Source organism: Cupressus sempervirens, chromosome 1 (genome assembly GCF_028749045.1).
Source record: "Cupressus sempervirens isolate cs-2001-9-10 chromosome 1, ASM2874904v1, whole genome shotgun sequence".
Taxonomy (NCBI): domain Eukaryota; kingdom Viridiplantae; phylum Streptophyta; class Pinopsida; order Cupressales; family Cupressaceae; genus Cupressus; species Cupressus sempervirens.
The window spans coordinates 631,590,239-631,610,148 of record NC_143118.1 but is presented as its reverse complement, the minus strand read 5'-3'; the positions used below and the strand labels follow the sequence as shown (position 1 = coordinate 631,610,148).

Here is a 19,910-nt window from a genome sequence, read left to right as displayed (position 1 = left end):
GGATGCAAGTTTTCATGAAAAATAATCATCTAAGTAAGCAAACACCAAACAACATGGATACATGCTGCTTTAAGAAAAATAAAACCAAAGAGGGCAGGAAATTAAGTTGTAACTATAATTAGTAATTACAAATTTGAATAATTATTAAGAAATAAATCTGAAAGCGACAAGGAGTAAAATGTTACTGCCATTTAAAAGAGGCTTTAAAAAGTTTAGTGAATGCTTAAAAATAATCATGTTCGTCAGAAATAATTTCAAACTATTCTTTTCAATGATAGGATGCATGTAATTTCATTGGAAAAAATCATATTAGTCAGCAATTATAATAACATGGATGGAAGCAAGTTTAAGTTGCACATATATTTCTTGATGTCTGCTAGTAGGAATCCTTCATGCACTTGCAAAATTGGACGAAATGATGAGATAAGAATAGCTAGTATGAAAAGGACAAGGCCCGAGTACATTATTTTTAGCTCGACTCGAGAATAAAATTGCAATATACAACTCAAGTAAAAGGTCACATCCGATCATAAAAATTGCATGGTTAACAATTATAAATTGTTTTGGCTGTGAATGTTTAAATCATGAGTAGAAACTGTTCCATTGGAAAATAAAAAAGACTGAAAAGTATATGCCTTTACTACTATAGTTGTTATTGCTAGTGCTAACTGAAAATAAGGAAATCTTTGATTGAATGTACTTATTTGCAAACAATTTCTATAACATGATAGAAACATTTTTCAGGTCTCCCAAGGAGGGTAAAACCATGAATGATTGTTAAATTGATGTGAGCAGCATCTGAAGAAACATAAAATCAACCTAATTTCGTCAAAATATCCACACCAGTGTTTGTGATTAACAGTGTATGCTCAAATTGTGCAGAAAGACTACCATCAGCAGTCACAAAAGTAAATTTGTCATCCCAAAACTCGTACTCAATGCTCCCTAGTGACAACAATGGCTCTGCGAATCCATAACCATGTCTTAAAAAAAACAGCTAACATACAAATATCCCATTCATAAGTCACATACTAGAGAAAAGAAACTAAAACATACACAATTCATATGGCATTATTTCAATGGAATTCACACAAAACATCTTTCTAGAAGATATCTTAAACATACACACATCTATAACATCCTTAAAATTCTACTTCATAAACACACCTGCTTTCAACAGAGGAGGATAGGTAGCAATCTTCTCGACAAAAGTCTTGAATTTCTACTGTAAAGAAATTCATGACAGAACCAAACCAATAGATTCTTAACTCGTATTCGAGGTTTACAGAATTTGTTAGGAATATTAGATTATTATGTTCTTAATTATAGTTTGTTTAGAGTTATCTTTATAAATATTTGTTTTGTTTTGGTTATATCTGTGAATCTTTGTGATTATATATACAAAGGAAGTAACTAGTTAGAAGGCTCCCTATAATATAGGAAGAGATTATCCTATATACATGTAATTTGTACTAGATGAGAACTAGATAGAAGCAATATAGTTTTGTAAGACAATTTCTTTTCCACTTCTGTGGCTTTTCTATATTTCTTATCATGATACAAGAGCTATATATGAGTTGTTGATGAATGCCATTGAGACCACTAGAATCATGACAAGGCTGTCAAAGAGTTCGACCTTTTCTACAACACATCATCCACTTATTTAAGCGGTGCCTCTAGTTATGATGTTTAAGGATGGAGTGCAGTTGGTAAATATAGCTTACTTGTATGGGAGATATCTTTCAGGCCAGTTTAAGAGAAAGATATAACTATACTGTGCTATTATTTGATCTCCAGTAGCAATGCAGTTTTCAAAAACTGACCTGGAAATTATCATTATTTTGTGAGCATGCATTGATTTGATCTTCTCATTCTAAAATTGATTTGAATAAGCAATATGTTGCTCATTTCAAACCTCGCCATCTATGGTGTTCTATTTAGGCCATTTGTTCTAAAAAGGTTTCTTATATTTCTCATGCTAGAAGGGCTAAGGCTGGAATCTGGTTTCAAAGGCTAAACTATCCAGGTTTCTAGCCCTCTTAATGGCTTCCTACAAGGTACTAGGGCCAAATGTTTGATCCATCACAGAGTGACTTTGATAATCACCCTATGAACAAAACAATCAATCTATGTTCTGACATTTCCATGACCATAACAAGTAATTTCTAGAAATCCAAAACATATGCTTCAACCGATCCAACCAATTTCAGTTGTGCCAACTTCCCGAATTGTTGTTCCAGAGCCTTCTGTCAAATATGCCAATCAATCTATGAGTGAAATCTGCATAGGAAGTAATGCTATCATGTCCCATGTTCACTAGCCCATGGTAGCACTCATAAGCTTTTCCATCAAGTGAAGGGTGGCATACTTGATTGCTTCCATCTCTATCATGAGCATAAGCTGAAAATAATGTCCTGCACTCCTGCACCAACAGTACACTTACTTGAGCCATCATAACGGAGGATAGGGACAATGCTCACCTTAAAATCTTTCCAATGTCCTTGTTTACTCTCGCCTTTTGGATTATTTCTATATTTTATACTAAAAAAATCTGCCTAAGACATGAGCATAATTTCATCTCCCAAAGATTCATATTCTTTGAGGTAATCTATTAAACTTTCACCATCAACTTACTGTCATGTTTTCTCTCTAGGTGGTACCACCAAAAGTTTAGCATAAGTGGCCAGGGAGTGCTTCTACTAGCTGTCCTAGTGTTGTTTATTGGAACATTAGTGTTACTACCTTCTAAGTAGTTACCATTATACCCATTATTGCCATTACTGTTGCCTTTGTTCTCACAATCACCCTGATTAGTTCTGTTATTTCCATATGTTGTTTACATCATTTAGGTTGTGGTTTGAACCAACTGTTGTATTCCTTTAGCTAGATCACTGTGCATCTACATTGCACGGTTCACATCCAGGACACACACACCCGGTCTGGACACACAAAAAGCAACCGGGTTAGTTCTGGGTATGCAACTACATACACGAAGCACACCCACAGGGTATCCATGGGAGGGGCCAATAAAAAGTAGGAGAAACAACACTCGAAAACACATTTTGTTCATGCTTTTTTACAAAAAAGAAACATATAACGGCTCTTTATGAGACCATTCAAACCTAAAATGTATTCACTTTGTTCTCTGTTTCCTTGACTCGTTTTATCTCCATTTTGGTATTTGGAAGGGCAGCAAGCTTTTTTCGAAGGCGATCATTCATGGAGCGCCAAATAGCTTCCACAAACAAGATTTAAGTGTCTCAGATTTAACCCTATTCTTTTGTCTTTCTTAACAAAACAAAAATTAGATTTTGATCAAGTTTTTCAAATTCTTGATGAATTCTTGCAAGTTGTTTTCAATTTCTTTTTTAAGAAAACAAGAAACAAATTTAGCTCTTTGTTATAATGTTTTTGTATCTTGTTTTTGCACTTGTATACTTGCATTTATTTGTTTTTCTTAATTTAAAATTATTTAATTTCTTAGAATAGCAAAAAATCAGATTGCTAGAATGGCCAAGAGTCAAGTTCAATGTTTGTGAAAGGAAACTAAAGATTCAAAATTGATAAAGGACCCCTTTATGGAGGCATACCACAAGGTTTGAATAACTTCCAAGGGGTGGACACTATATTTGCAAGTGTAATTTGTGTAATGCACAATTTAATAGCTCATATTATTGACTGAAACTGCAGCCTGTGGGCCCTTCTAAACCACAGATTGTAATGTGTGCAAGCCCAAATGACATGGACTTGTTTGCTGAACAAATAGCGTCATTCGTAAGAGAACAAGAAGTTGTGAGTACAATGGTAGCAAGAGAAAAGCACAGAGCTCATCTTTCTGCAAAGGGAAAAAAAAAAGAATTTACCCACTGATATAATAATGGTCTCCCAACATACCTTCTTGCAAATACCATTTACAAAAGATGAAGTAGAAATTCCCAATTCCCCTTGCAAAAGAAGTCCATTGAAAGAGGCATTTACAATTGAATCAAGAGATATTGCTGATTGTAACATTGCATCTTTCATCTATGCCAATAATCATCTTTAAACTTGGTGGGATCACCATATTGGCTGGAAATGGTTTTGGCACTTAATAGTGGATCTCGTGCTTTCATAAGTCTTGGGAAGAGGCTACAGACAGGAATGTCGAGGCTACCAATGGACTAGGGCATGGTAGTTAGCACAATCCACCAAGCTCCAACCCACCTAGTGTAGGAGTGCAATTAACTAGAAGTAACATAAATACAAGAATGACATCACAACAGCCGAAGCTACCAAAATTTAATGTTGACGAGAAGGACCCTGTAAGACACTTTCGTACATGTGAGACAATCTAGACAGTGACCAAACTCACCGACAAGGATGAATGGTTCCAACCATTCCTAGTAACCCCACATAGAGACGTCGTTGATTAGTACTCGGATATGGACAAAGAAAAAACAAGTACCTGGGATAACCTATGGAAAGAATTTCAGATTGAGTTTTGCTTGCTTTGAGATGACAATGAAAAAGTTGTCAAAATCCAACATGAGGCTGGCTGAAGAAACTATTGGGGAAGATGCAAAGCTAGCTAACTGACGGGTTAAAGAAGAGATGGTTTGTGGAGGGACTGAAGGCTTCTCTCAAGAAGAAACTAAAGATAGTAACTCCCATGTTTTACGCAGACGTCTACGACAAAGCCATGAACCTTGAAAGCAAGGATAAAACCTCCAAGAAGAAGAAGAGCAAGTCATCATCAAGGAGTAATGACTCATCAAAGCAGAGTAGCCGTGACGAGGAGTCGAATATGAAGGTACATGCTTTGAAGAAAGATATAGAAAGAATGATGAGGCAATTTTAAAAAATGAAGGAGAGTGCAAGAAAGAAATGTTGAAGGCGAGTTGTGGTGCTCCAATTGCAAGGATAACGACCACACAAAAGGCTCCTATGCAAGAAAACCATTCTACGAGATTTGTCAAGTTATGGGCCATTCCACCAAGGAATGCATATACAACATGAAAAAGGACGAGCCAACAAGTCTTCTTCACACAAGAGCAACCATCCACATCTAAATGCATCATTTGAATGGTTTTGAAATAGCTAGTATGGAGAGAGAGGCAACAATAACCTTGTAGCCCTTGACTTTCAATTTACTTGGTACAAACCATCAAGGAATCAAACGTCTCGTGACACTAAAGGAACAACAAGTCACAATAGGAACGCAACTATTTCTGCTAGACTTTGTTAAGATTCTGCTCAAGAAGATACAATATGATGTAACTCTCAACAAGGGGTGGCTTGTGGCGCTGAGGGGAAATTACAACTAGAAGAAAAACGCCCCCTCCATGGAGAGTGGAGGGTAGAAGTTTGTCATCGAGCTCCAAACCCAAATAGTGAACAAAGAGATCGCATCTTCCTTAGACTCTTAGCCTGACAGAGAGAATGGTTGAATAGACAACCAAAGGAACCGAATGGCACCTAACAAAGAAGTTGTTTTAGAACTTGAAAGTGTTCAAACGGTGAAACGAGCAGAGTGAATGGAATCTTCCACTGGCAAATGGAAGACTGGGCTATTTCACAATTAATATGTTGAAGGTGGAAGAAGTAGAACAAGCATCAGAGAGATTTGCTTCCGTTAGAGTACTAGAGGCTTGCGTGAATAGAAACCCAGCTCACAAATTTGGCACTAAGAAACCAATCAAGTATGAAGAACCATCCTTGCAGATAACCAATCTTGGAGATGAGATAAATCAAGGAAATATAATGGTAGGGGATGATTGGATTCTCACGTTGTAAGGTCACGACATTCAAGATCTTTGTGAAATACAAGGATGTATTTGCATGGACTTATACAGACGTCAAGATTGTACTACTAGAGTTGTGTGTAATCACATTCTTTTGGTACCTGGAGTCGTACCCATGTGGAAAAGGCCTTACAGAATGAATAAAAATTACACAAGGTCAAATGAAGAGATTGAGCATATGCTAGAGGTAGGGATCATCTTCAAGGTACAAATAAGTGAAAAGGTGTCCCCAATTGTGATATCATTGAAAAAGGAGGCCAACCAAATCAGAATGTGTTGACTTCAGGTACCTTAATGATGTCTCTGTGAAGGATCCTTTCCCCATACCATTTACAAACACCATCTTGGAGGAGACTGCTCAACTTGAGATGTACTTGTTTATGGATGGGTTCTCACGGGAGAACCAAATATCCATTACACAAGAGGACAAGTTGAAAACAATCTTCATGGTAGAGGACAAAGTGTATGCATATAACAGGATGCTCTTCAATCTATTCAATGCACCTCTAATATTCCAAATAATAATCCTCCACATTTTTGACAAAAAGTCAGTAGGGAATCTTAGGGCCTTCCTCAACGACTAATCGATCTTCAATAGGCAGGACTGCAACCCTTCAAGAATGTATGGAGTTTCGGTTGAGAGCAAGGTTGGAACTCAACCTAAAGAAGTGCAAGTTTATGGTCCCAAGGGAACTTGTTGGTTTCTATCATTTGCAAGGCTAGATTAAAGACAGACCCCAACAAGCTCAACGTGATCATTGATGGACCCTCCCATAGATGTTACGAGGGTGAATTTATACCTAGGCAACATTGGCTACTACTGGCGGATTATAAAGAACTTTGCTCAAGTCTCTTACCCTCTGGACAGGTTGATGTGGAAAGGAGAACCCTATGTTATGGGGATATAACAAGATGCCTAATTTGCAAAACTAAACACAAGACTAGTTGAAGCACCAATTCTGGTGTACCTCAGTTAGGACAAGTTCCACGTGTATGTGGATGCTTCAAATTTTGCAATTGGTGCAACCTTGGCTAAGGTAGGCGACAACAACTTAGACTATCCCATCCATTTTGCCAACAAGTTGTTCTCAAGGGCAGAAAAGAAATATAGGATGATAAAGCGAGAGGCACTTGGGATGGTTTATGTTATACAAAAGTTCAAATATTATCTATTGGCAACATTGTTTATGATTTATGTGGACCACCAAGCACTAACATATCTAGTGGATAAACCAGACATACAAGCAAGGGTGATCAGATGGTTATTGCTGCTATAAGAATTCACTTTTGCGATCATCGTGCTACTAGGAAAAGGCCATGGTATTGTAGATCAACTCTCTCCTTAAGTTCAAAGAGCTGCCAGAGGAAGTTAATAATGACTTTCATGATGTCCACTTCTTCCAAACTGTAGTCTTGCTAGAATTGTTATAGAGCATTGAAGAGTACTTGTCAACATCATTGTTTCCGAGGGACATGTCACCTGATGAGCAAAGAAAGCTAGTACTTAGAAGCCGAATCTTTCAACTGATCAATTAATTGTTAAAAAAAAGGGATCCGATCAAGTACTAAGATGCGTCATGGAGAGAGATAGTGTTTTGAGGGAGGCGCGTGAGGAGCTAGCAAGAGGACATATGGCACCAGGTACAACATGGAAGGTGCTACATGCAAGGTTGTGGTGGCCTACTCTGTACAACAACACCAAGGAGTGGGTCATGAGTTGTGATGCTTGTCAAAAAGTTGGGAAAAAGATGATGAGGGTTGTCGTACCACTCAATCCTTCGCAAATACAAGAACATTTTAAATGTTGGCGCTTGGAATTTCTTGGAACTCTTAAGGCAAGTAAGGCCTAGTGATGTCGGTATATAGTAGTGGCCACGAAATACCTCACAAAGTGGGTAGACGCATGGGCTTTACCTTACAACTCGGTATTGAGCACGGCGAAATTCATATATGGATTTATTATAAGGTATGACATCCCGATATAGATGACCAACGACAAAGGCCACTTTGTGAACCATGTCATGCAATTGCTCACAACTGAATTCAAGATTTTTCACTCCTTGTCAAGCCCATACTATCGCGGTGCCAATGGCTAAGCAAAACCTACAAAGAAGATATTGGTGTCAGTAATATACAATTAGTGTGGAGTTGAGGAAGAAGACTAGGAATAGAAATTACTGTCTATACTATGGGCATACTGCAACATATAAAGTGAAGACAAGACAAACACCATTGAAATTGATGTACAAGCAAGAAATCATTGCCCCTTTCGAGTTCATGGTTCCAAGTTTGAGGATAGCTATTTAAAACAAATTAGGGGATATAGAAAGCCTTCGGGAAAGATTGCATGACTTAAACAAATTTGACAAGCATCGAATGATGGTGCACTGGACAACAGAGGTGCAAGGTGCGATATGACAAACACCTCAAACAGGTTTGGTTCACACCATGGCAACTAGTATTGAAGAAAAACTAGAGAATTGAGATCAAGCCAAGAAAGTTCAAAGTAAAGTGGTTGAGTCCATACCAAGTTTGAGAAGTTGGCGAGAATAGAGCTATGAAATCATGGACACTAGATGGATGGGAGTTGATATGGTGTACAAGTCTAAGTTAAAGCCCTACGATGAAAGGCGAAGGCAACAGGTAGTGCAACCCAAGTCAAGGGATAGTGTTGCAAGACGAAGTAGATTAGTGTAATATCCCCACCACAAAAGAAGATTTATGAAATAGATTAACAATAATAAACCTATTATTAATATAATAAAATGATGTACTATTGCAATATAATATATAATATTACTGATACGTAATTGATGTAACAATACAACATAATTCATGATTAATTATTATACATATATTATTAGAATATTATAATGTTACTTCAATGGTCATTTTAGTTAGTCTCTAGTTTATTAGGTAGTTTCTATTTTCATCTTTAGTTCACAATTGTTTCTTTAGAGACATCGTCTTTGTAAATCTATATAAGAACGTTACATCCCTATTCTTGCTTAAAAATTAAATATTCTTATAACCGTTGAGAACTTCATATGGAGTTAATTTGGTTAATTTGGTTCATCGTTATGGTTCATGTGAATTGGAAGTGTCAGTTATTCATTATAATTCATGGGATTTGGAATAATGGTTAATCGTTATGATATTATATGAATTGAAAATAGATAGCTAATATGAATACTTGTTATAGTAATCTTGATTGATTAAATGATGAAAAATATATTATTACCATGGTAAATTTCGTTTGCAGTAACATGACTAAGGAGAGAAGCCTTGCCAAAAAAGGAAAGGGCCCAAGGGCACCACCTAGCATTGAGCCAACACGTATAGGTCCTAAACCACCTTGGTCAAGGGGGAAAATCAGACTAGGCAACAATTGGATACCAAGTGATCACCATGAGCTAAATTTGTCTACGTATTTAATAAGATCAAATAATTAACGGAACAAAATTGTAAACTATATATATTGGTATGAACTTCAAAGAATTTAGCTTGTCCATCTTCCTTGTGTTATTAATGACCTGCTACTACATGTTGGTACCTTGGTGGTCAATATTGTATGTACCTCCAACCTCTTGCAATCAAGATTCTCTTACAAGCATGTTTTCTTTGTTTTTTATTTTACCATTTGTTTGTAGAATTTAGTACTTCAACATTCTTCAATTTATGTGGCAACTTTTATGTTAAAATTTTGTTAGTTTTCTCTCCAATTTCAATAGGTTGTAAGCTCTTTTGTCATTGAATGCAATTTGAGTACATACTCCTTTATCCACTCAGTGATAAATTAACATGTCTGTTGTGAAAAGTGCAGAAGACTTCATTTATATTCATTCCAATTTGTGTCTTCTATTACATAAGGAATCCCAACACAAGGAGGGGGCAGCAAAGCTTTTGGATGTAGCTATTCAGTGTACCAACATGGATGCAACTATTGAAGATCTTGCTAGATTCACTATGGATGATGATGTTGATGACATACTTACACATGGTGCATTAAATGTAGTAACCCCAACCGCTTATTACCTCGACAAACACCAATTTTCTTATAATTCAGTTGTTTGGCAATTCCTCAAACACTTTGCAAGCAATCATTGTCCTTGGTCTTCCGATTGATAATGATTTCTTAAATTTATATGTTTTCCTGATTTATTTTCCGTTTGGGATATAAATGAGTTTAAAGGAAATGCTTGAATAAAATGTTGAAATTAACAATTCAAACTAACCACTGAACTACAAATTTTATTCATGCTAAAATAGATAAAATATACAATTAATAAAAAATGGAAACTGATCTTTCATTTTTTTCTGCAACACCTTCTCCTCAAAATACATCGCAGGCCTGTGCATGCATAATCCCAACAGCAGATCACACCTGGAAATAGTAGTTATGTTGTAGCAGAATATTGAGCATGTTAAGGCCCCCAATAAGCAGTTCGTACATATGAAACTTTCCTCCCAGCCTTTAAACGCCTATCACTTCTCTCCAGTTGCAGATCGCATGTATGAGAACAACCCAAACACTGCTACAGGCAATGTTTGCAGCCTCTCAAAATGCACAACACTTCTCAAATCCAAGTCATGGGGTTGGACATTTTAATCACAACCACCAAACTCCCATTTAAGGTTGCCAATTGTTGTAGAATAAATGCCAATAGTGCAAAACACTTGGAGAATATAATTTCCTCAAACAATGGCATCCAAATCAGATGACAAATTAACCACAAGAAAGGACTAGTTGCGAGTCAAGCGAGTCGTCCGGGTCGAAGTGACCCGTAACCTTGACTCGGCTCTCCTGACTCGTGGGTCAAGATGCTCGTGACTCGGCCGTGGCTAGGCAAATCTAGACTTCAAATAAAATAAAATTTTGCTTGTTTTTCTCCTAATTTTTTTTATGTTTCTTTTGCTTATAACCCAAAAAGAGCTTTCATAACTCTTTCATGTGAGAATAGAACAACAAGAAAAAGAATGTCATTGTTTTGCAACCAGCTGAAAGAAGAGGAAAAAAAACTTTCATTTGTGACATTGGAGCAGCTATAATACTTGCATTTAGATCATGAAGGAGTTTATTGGAGCTCTTCTCAAAACTTATCAACTCTTTTGAAATAGGTAAGAGTTGATTTTTTGGATTTAGATGATTTTTTTTTTCTCTATGCTTATGGGTTTTTTGAATGAATTTTTTCTGTTATTGGGTTTTCTTTTATTTTAAATCTTCATAAAATACAACGCTTAAATAGTAGTTTTTGGTTTAAAATGTCTTATTGCAGCGACTTTAAATGTCTTATTGCAGCAACCTTGACATTTGAAAACATTTTTTTCCTTACTCATAATGGCTCCTCCAGCCAAAAAACCCAAGCTCTCTAAAGCCAATAGAAAAGATGACTGCTGAAAGTATACCATAGACTTTCTAGGTAGAGGTAGAAATCAAACAAAATGTTTATCCTGCAAGACCATTAATAGTGGGGGGTTAAATAGATTGAAATACCATATTGTTGGCATATGTGGAGATGTTGCTGAGCCTTGTAAAGTTGCAACTGTTGATTCCAAACATTTTTCTTATGTTGCCTTAGAAAACTATGAACAAGAAAAGCAATTAAGATAGAATTAATTACCAGAGTTAGCCCTAATTGGTTCCACTTCTTGTCCACCCTCATCCTAAAGTGCATCTGTATCTTATTTTACAACCCTAGGTTCAGTAGGTTGTGTAGGAGAAGGTTCTTCCCTTCCTCCCTATCATCCTAGAGCTTTCACTAGTGCTTCTGCTTCTACATCTATTCCTACTAGTGGCATTGCCACTGATAGTAGTATTGGCATTACCTTTCATCCTAGAGTCAGAAAATCTAGTTTGGACTTTTTTTTGTACCACATTCCACTCCTTGTGCACAACCCTCACTTGGGAGCTTGGATTGGAATAAGGAGATCGATGAAGATGGAAGAAGAGCAATTTGCAAGTTTTGGTTTTCTGCAGTATTCCATTTATTGCAGCCAAGTAGTTCATTTAAATTTGATTGTTTTAAATTTTCCATTAAATTTTTTAACTTCAACTTTGAAAATAAAATTTTATAATTTTAACTTCATGTTAAAATATGCTAATTTAACTATTTTTATAAATGTGACAAGTTCCTTATTGGCAGGACACCTTTAAGACAGGGCAAATTAGACATTTGGATGATTCATTTGCATCATGAAGCCACCTTTTATACTTGACTCGGCTTCACCAACATGCTTTTCACTTGAGAGGCTTCAACTTTTAAATATAATAACTCCTTGCACTTTTATGTTTGATACTTGACTTAGGTTTATAACTAATTAAATAAATGTCACATTACAATGATGCCACAACTCTCAACTTAAATGAAAATATAAAGTCAAATTATAAAATAATAATTTGGCCACTAAATCATAATAACCCCCAAAATACTCATCCTTTATGTATGTCTTTTGAAACAAGACTCACATCTATTATTTCCCCGTGTGGCCAAATGGCACTTTCCTAAAATAGAAAGGGTCCCTCTCAATCATCACTCAACTTTCCATAAATAGCAAGGCATGATTGAGGTGGTTTCCATCTATGGTGCAGGGCTTAAAGCCCCCATTGAAGATGAGTTGAGTGGCCCCCTCTTACTAGAAATGGTTGAGGAAATGAAACTTGAGTTGGAAAGCCATAGCAATATTTGGAGCCAAAGGGGTTGCACCATTATGACAAATGGATGGAGAGATGGGAGGAATAGGACTCTCCTAAATTTTCTTGTTTCTAGCAGAGGTAATTCATCATCCTCTACTTCTCAAAGTCTAAAATTTAATGTATTAAATTATTAATTGATTATTGAATAACTAAAATATTATTTTATTGATTGGTCAATGATGATTATTTTGTTTTAATTTGACATTTAAGATCCACCATGTTTTTGAATTCTATAGATGTTTCCTCACATGTCAAAAAAGTAGACATACTTATGTTTGGCTATTGAGGAGGTCGGAAGGGATGAGGGGAAATAGAATGTTGTTCTGGCAGTGACTGATAATGCAACTAATTTTGTTGTTGTAGGTAAAATTTAATATTTAAGTTTCTAAATTTTTTATTTTAGTTTATTAAATATTTAAAGTTTCTTGACATATCTAATTTTTTGCTAATTAATTTAAAATTGCCACAATAAAACTTTTGATGGAGAAACACCCAAGAATCTTTTGAACTCCATGTTCGGCCCATTGCCTCGACCTCATGTTAGAGGATATTGGCAAGATTGAATGAGTGAAATCTTGTGCTGATAAGGACAAAAAAAATTGCAAATTCATCTATAATCATGTCGTGATCCTCGACACTTTGAGCTCATACGCGGGGGAAAGGAGTTGTCTCGTCCCGATATCACAAGATATGCCTCTAATTTTATCACACTAAAATCCTTCCTGAATTCAAGGCTACCGTTGCGGTGCATTTTTGTTGGTCCACAATGGACTTCCTTGTCCTTTGTTACCACCCCTGTAGGAATAGATGCAACTAAATGCATTTATGATGAAGAAGATTTTTGGAACCCTCGTAAGGAGCTTGTGGAGGTAATTTAAATTTTAAAAACTTAAAATTTATAAATTAATTTATGGCATGCATAATTTTGTTTTATTTTCATTGTGCAACTTTGCAAAGTTTCATAATAGAATGAACATATCATTATTCACTCAATTGGTTTTTAGTTTAACTGGTTTGAATGTAACTAAGCCCCTTGTAGCCCTCCTACAAGTTGCTGACGAGGAGAAACCCGGTATGGCTACACATATGAAGGAATGGATAGTGCCAAGCATGCCATTAGAGACAAATATGTAGGAAATGAATTTTAAAATACACCAATAGCTGTTGAAACATTAAAATAATTATTCAGGCCCTTTAATTTTCTAATGTCCCTTCTTTACGGAGCAATGGGCAATATTCTAACATTGTCATGAGATATATTGCATCTTGATTCTTTACTATGGCCGAGAAAAAAATTTGAAGATATAATGATAAAAACTATAGTTGGCCCCAAATAAGTTTATGCTATGTAATGCTGAGGTATTGGATTTTAGTGTTTGCAAATTGAACTAAATTAATACTGAACCTTAATATATTGAGAAGTTGAGTGTAGGAGTCACAGCAAATTCACATGAGCAGTGTCTGATTTACATGAAATTTGTCAACTCCCACTATATTCACAGGTTGTTCCTGTTACGGGTTGTATATGTGCTACTGAGTGTGGGTATCCCATCTTATCTATTTCACTCTTCAGTTGGTTGTTGAATGACAGATTCCACAATGCTGCCTACAGTTGGATCATCAGTTTATGCTCTTTTACCAATGGATTGTCTTGTCCAAGTAATAACCATGCGATATGTCTGTTGCACATGATTGGTCGGGACAGGTATGTCCATGAGAATGTATGTGTTGGGTGGAATCATCTCTTTGTGTACATGTGTAGAAAGGTTGGCAACAACTAGATTGGTGCTCAACTGTGCCTGTTCAGTTATGGCATTGTAAGCTGCCGACAAATCACCACATGCATACAAGCTTGTGTTGAGAACTCAGTCACACACACGCACGAAAGCACGCACACGCACATGTGCCCACACACCCACACACACACACACATCAGAAATACCACTACATGTTTCCAACAAAATATTATTTGAATAGACATTGAGTATCTATGTTATGATCAATGAGCTTTATTCTATAAACTTGGTATGTAAATTATCTAGTAAGATAAAACCTGCTTGGTAACCAACGAATTGTATATGCCATTATAATTATCAAGTGTGCCATTTCCACCTCTAAGAAACAAACACAAAACCAGTTCAAGGATGGAGCTTTCAGATAGCAAGTTAAAATGTTTGACAAATTTACAGCTGAGGGCACAAGACAGATTCTAAATATTAAATTCATCAGAATGTTTGACAGAATCCCTACATGATCTATGTATGATCCAGCATTCCAAGAACTTTATTATTAAGGCTTGGCCTGTGTTTTCGCATGTCTGATCACAAGAACTTATCAGCAATCCCTATATATATGGAAAAAGTCTGATACTAAGTTGTCAGGTTTCATATTTTATAAACATACTATGTATTCTGATTTCTGTAACATTGAATGAATTTTTCTGCCAGTTTTGATTGAATAAGAGTAACTATGGCATGTAAAATAAATGACCTGCAAACTGTTTGTCATCATGTCTGATACTAAACCACATTGACAAACTATTTGGCAAAAGTTATTGGAAGATTTTGATTCCAATCAGAAATGTTCATCATGGGAAAAAAAATGCACAATCAGGAAAAGGCTGTGAAAGAACTTGCTCAAATACAACGACAGTTGGCTCAGAATTCGAAGATGGATTATAGAAATGAAGTAATCAAAGTGTTAGATGAAAATTATACACTCCTTTCATAGGTTCAAAATGATTTACCCTCATCCAAGTCTTCAGAATAAGAATAATGTGGCAAAGAAACAATACCACGAGCTAGCTCATGAACCTTTGGCACAAGGAGCTTGCAAAGAGTTGCATGAGGAGTTTCAAACAGTCAAAAATCAGCTAACAAGTAGTCTTAAAAAAAAAAATGAACAACCAATTACCACTAATTTGCAGCCTTCTCATGATCATGTGAAAGAGGTTAATGCACAGGTTTAATGATAGGTAGTTTGAAGATAGAGGTATCTTATAGAGCTGCCTATAATAGTGCACTTGATGGACATATTGATAGCTCATGTGGTAAGATTTTCCAATCAGCCAAAGATTGTGATTCCATATCTATTGTGAGTGTTGATGCTTATTTTGACCCTGACTAAATGGTCTCTACATGTGGTATGAATTCGCTTTGCAATAAATTTGTTTTTGAATACAGTGTTGTCCCTAATTCCTATACCTAGTTGGGCACAAACGATGGCATTGATAGGTGTGATGAAATGTACACCCCTACACCATATGCAACTGAATGTTCTTGTGTATCTACTAATTCACCTAAATTGGAGAGTCAGATAAAGGTAACTGAAAATAAAATTGTTGCAGACCTGTCAAATTTTGATGACATATATAGGATGTTTAAAAAACACCTTTGGAAGGAATAGTTGGAGGTAAAGCAAACAGGACTCAAAGAGGAATTTCCATACGTATTAATAATCCAAGAAGGGCTGGAAACTATGAAATCAGATTAGCTACACCTTTGAGATCGTGATCATCTCTTTGAGCTTCAACAGATTTACTCAGCAGCACTACGGAAGAAGTAAGCAGAAGTAGATGCATGTATAAGAGGTCATGAATGCCAAGGACACCCTAGAGGCTACCTTAATGGCATTTCATGAAGTAAAAAATCAGATTAATGAGCTTAATTGGAAATGAAATTTGGCACGCTCTACTTTAGCTCAACATTTAGATATGATAGTTGAAGAAGTTGTCAGAAATGATACTACAAGAGTTAATCAGCATGAGCATGATTCATCTACACTCAATGGGCAAACTGTACTTTATGATGATCCATTGACTGAGGTTGAGGTTATTCATCATTAATATATAGTGAGGAGTGCTCGACATTTTTTGTTTGATGGACACAAGGACTTGATGCGGCGCACGAATGGATGGGCCGAGATTTGAATCATCCATTGTGGGATGGATGTCTGCCATCTTCAAAAAATGGGGTTAGAGGCTTTAAATATCCAAACCAAGTCATTATGGGGGATTGCTTGCAGGGACACCAATCAATTTTCCATCATACTGATATATATCCAAAGAGAGTTAGCAGCTTCTATATCCCAGAGGTCTCATGTAGATATAGGTTTATAGGTGGATTACTAGCAAAATCAGCACATTCATGAGGGTCTACCAAAGGTTGGATGAAGTTGTGAGGTTGCAGAAACCTTTAGTAAGTTGTTTCTCCTCATAGCTAATGGATGTGAAAGAAGTTTTCTTTGGCACCTGAGTGCTGCACAGTTAGCAATATAGCTTAGGTGGGTTCCACTAATAGTCTTCAACACTTCTGGCATAGTGAAGATGAGGTCAAAGTCGAGCGACAAAAGTTTGATATCTTCTTTGACCTATTTCTATTTTGGTGAACTCTTGTGAGCGAGATTCGAATGGTTGTTATGATATATATCCTTTCACAATTGAGGGAGGTGAGACAAGTTGGCTTTTCAAGTTGCTCAATTCTACAATGTTCCTTCTTATGACATCTATGGTCGGATCACTCCATCATTTCCAGAGCACAGGCATGGTGATTGTATCGATTTTTTAGGTATTATCATCTTCATTGGTACCTATATTACAGGAGTTGGTGGTATTACGGGCATCACGCAAGTCTCCACATGGCATCCAAGTAGAGCATTTACATGGGTGGTTATGGTCAAGGGAGCTGGGAGGATTCATTTGTTGTGCTACTTTCTTCAAGAGGGTCGGCATTCTGTTGAGACCCGGCCAGCTATGGATATTAGAGGTGTATAAATTTATATTTGGAGAGAGGTACTTAGAAAGAAACCGTTCTTTTTATGATAGCGCCGCATAGCAAGTCGTCCTAATCGAGTATACACATGAGATGTTTTCGATTTGTAGCATTTAGTTGATTGGTCATTTGGTTGATGTTGAGTTGCTTCAAGATTTTGGGGTTGAAGATGTTTACACCAGTGTAGCATACTAGACTGGTAGAGCATCATCTATGAGGAGATTTGGAATCCAGGAATTTGGTTTTAATGTATAGATACAAATTGCTTGGAGGCAAGCAATAGTTAGGAACAAAGGACTATCATGACACCTTTTCTAAACCAATAAATTTTGTTGCGTCATTAACCTATTTTGTCTTGGTCTCATGGGTTAACCAAGTTATCTCTGGGATCATTTTGTCTTGGTCTCATGGGTTAACCAAGTTATCTCTGGGATCAAATCAAGTGTTGGCCTAAGCAATTTCAGATTTCGGCCAATTGAGGTTGTTTTAGTGTAGTTCACAGACAATTACAATTTTAGAAAGTCAGCAGGCTCATTGTTCTTGGTATATGAGTGTTTGACTGGGAGCATCTCGTCGATACCTTTCCATTGAACCATTGCACATGCATATCAGGGTTCATCTGATTAGTGATTTTAATGACTAAGGATTGAATGGTATTTTAATTAAGTGTATATAAACATAAGTTTATATTATTAATGTCACTTTACTATATTTGAGCACTTTATTTTCTTAAGTGGGGAAAAGGTGTTAAATTAAAAGGGCAATAAAGAAACAAAGTAATATGAAGAGTCACAAGGTTGGGCTTAGAAGAAGATAGAGGGCTCATTTGTAACATACTTGGTTTATTATTTTGTATCTCAGTTTTCTCTCTTGGAGAGTTTCAAAAACCTCATCTTTCAACAAGAGAGAGGACGGAAACCCTCAATCTTGGACAGTGGGAAACCCATTCTCAATTGGAGACATCGTACAGGTGTTTCACATAGTGCCTCAGGTTCATTTTTCAAATATCCAATCTTGCTGTAATTTTCCTGACTATGATTAGATTATGTGGTTGTTTCGCTCAAAAAATCCAATAGAATATTATTTCTGAAATTCTTTTTATGTTTGAGCTCAATTGCAACATCATTTCTAAGACTTCATTTTATCTAGTTCTTTTATGTGGATATGCCAGTTAAATCTGTAATAGATTGCATGAAACTTATAATTTAAAAGTTTTAAGACTTTATTGAGAGTTCTGGGGCAAATATCCCATTAGGGATATTACACTACAAAACATTGAGATCAAAATTGGGTGTACCAAAAAAATGTATGCCAAGGTTGAAGATATCTAGATGCTTGTCACAAAACACCACATGACCCAAGGAATTGTCATATTGATCTCAAGTTTGGAGCTATTGAACGTAAGCAAACTTCAACTTGAAGTAGTGATGTAATTTTTTAAAAATAAAAATTAGTATATTTACATTTTCTGATTTTCATAAATTGATTGCGTAATGTGTGATCTTTTTAAATTGTCTATATTTAATCGTTTTGTTTGTTCTACTTCTATTACAAGTTGTTTAGAACCACTTTGCTTCAAACTCAATATTCTTGACGTGACTTGTAAAAGTGAAAGTGGCTCTTTGCAAAATGGTGATCAGCAATAATTGCTATATATGGAAGCAAAGCAACACTAGGAGGGCAACAAAAATCAAGCAAAGGATATTGGATTACTAATGGTGGGAATGTGTGGAATATTTCCTTCACTTCATGGATAGGCCTTGCCTTAGAGAGGTGAATGATGGCTTAGACTCAATGGTCAAGAAGATGAAGAAAATCATAAATGACAAACAGCAAGACCTTGAGGAGACTTCTTCAAACAATTGGTGTAAAATGATGGAACAAGATGACCAATCCTCCATATTTGCTTGCCTACGCATTGACACCAAACCAATTATGCTTCAACTCAATGTTTAATAAGATGAAAAAAACCAAAAATGACAAAGAATGAGACCTTGAGGAGACTGTCCTAAAACAATCTCAAACAATTGTTGTAAAACGATGGAACAAGATGACCGCTCCATATTTACTCGACTATGCATTCATACCAAATTATATAGCAACCAATATCTCAATATACCAAGAAAGCTGCCACAATATAAAGATTTAGAAGTGTCTAATTGGTACAAGGCTGCATTTCAAAGACTGAACTGACGATGATATGCGAGATTTGACTACAGACGAATTCTTATAGTTTGTGAATGCAAGAGGCCTAAGTAATGATGCTCTTTGTCATTAGTTTAGAAAGGAAGCTCATTATCGGCGGTTCCTCCATGGCCAACGATTGCAATTGCTGCAGCCCCTTGTAATCAAAATTATATCACAAGTTTCATTTATAATTTTAATTTAATTTGTCCTCAAAGGTTACTAGTAATTTTGCAACTTTAATAATTTTATTTTGATTGCTACTTTGTGTTGTCATCATAGGTTGCTAGCTCATCTGCATCAAAAAGAAATCGGAGCACATGTTCTTTCATCTACTAAGCATAGCGCAATACGTTACAATTAAAAAGAGCAAAAATTTTAATATATGTGCTTTCCAATCAGTGTCTCCTTTCCCATAAGCCGAATGAACACAAAGAAGGTGAGACAAAGATGTGTCACACCCCTTTCATGATGCCCAATAAG

At 36.1% G+C, this 19,910-nt stretch overlaps 1 protein-coding gene across 9 annotated transcripts in view; it reads right to left on the bottom strand.

The window, feature by feature from the left end:
• Window positions 1-665: 665 nt before the first annotated feature.
• Window positions 666-19,910, bottom strand: part of LOC149579504 (methionine aminopeptidase 1D, chloroplastic/mitochondrial-like) — a 180,321-nt gene continuing 161,076 nt past the window's right edge. For 7 of the 9 annotated variants that reach the window (XR_016365146.1, XR_016365148.1, XR_016365143.1 and 4 more), the window contains one exon: window positions 666-963. Coding sequence is in view for 4 of the 9 variants with exons in the window: in XM_089833285.1 (XP_089689411.1) it covers window positions 815-963 (149 nt within the window). In the remaining 5 variants the exon portion in view is untranslated. The remainder of the gene's footprint in view (window positions 964-19,910) is intronic. The other 2 variants (XR_016365142.1, XM_089833303.1) reach the window with 1 other exon arrangement.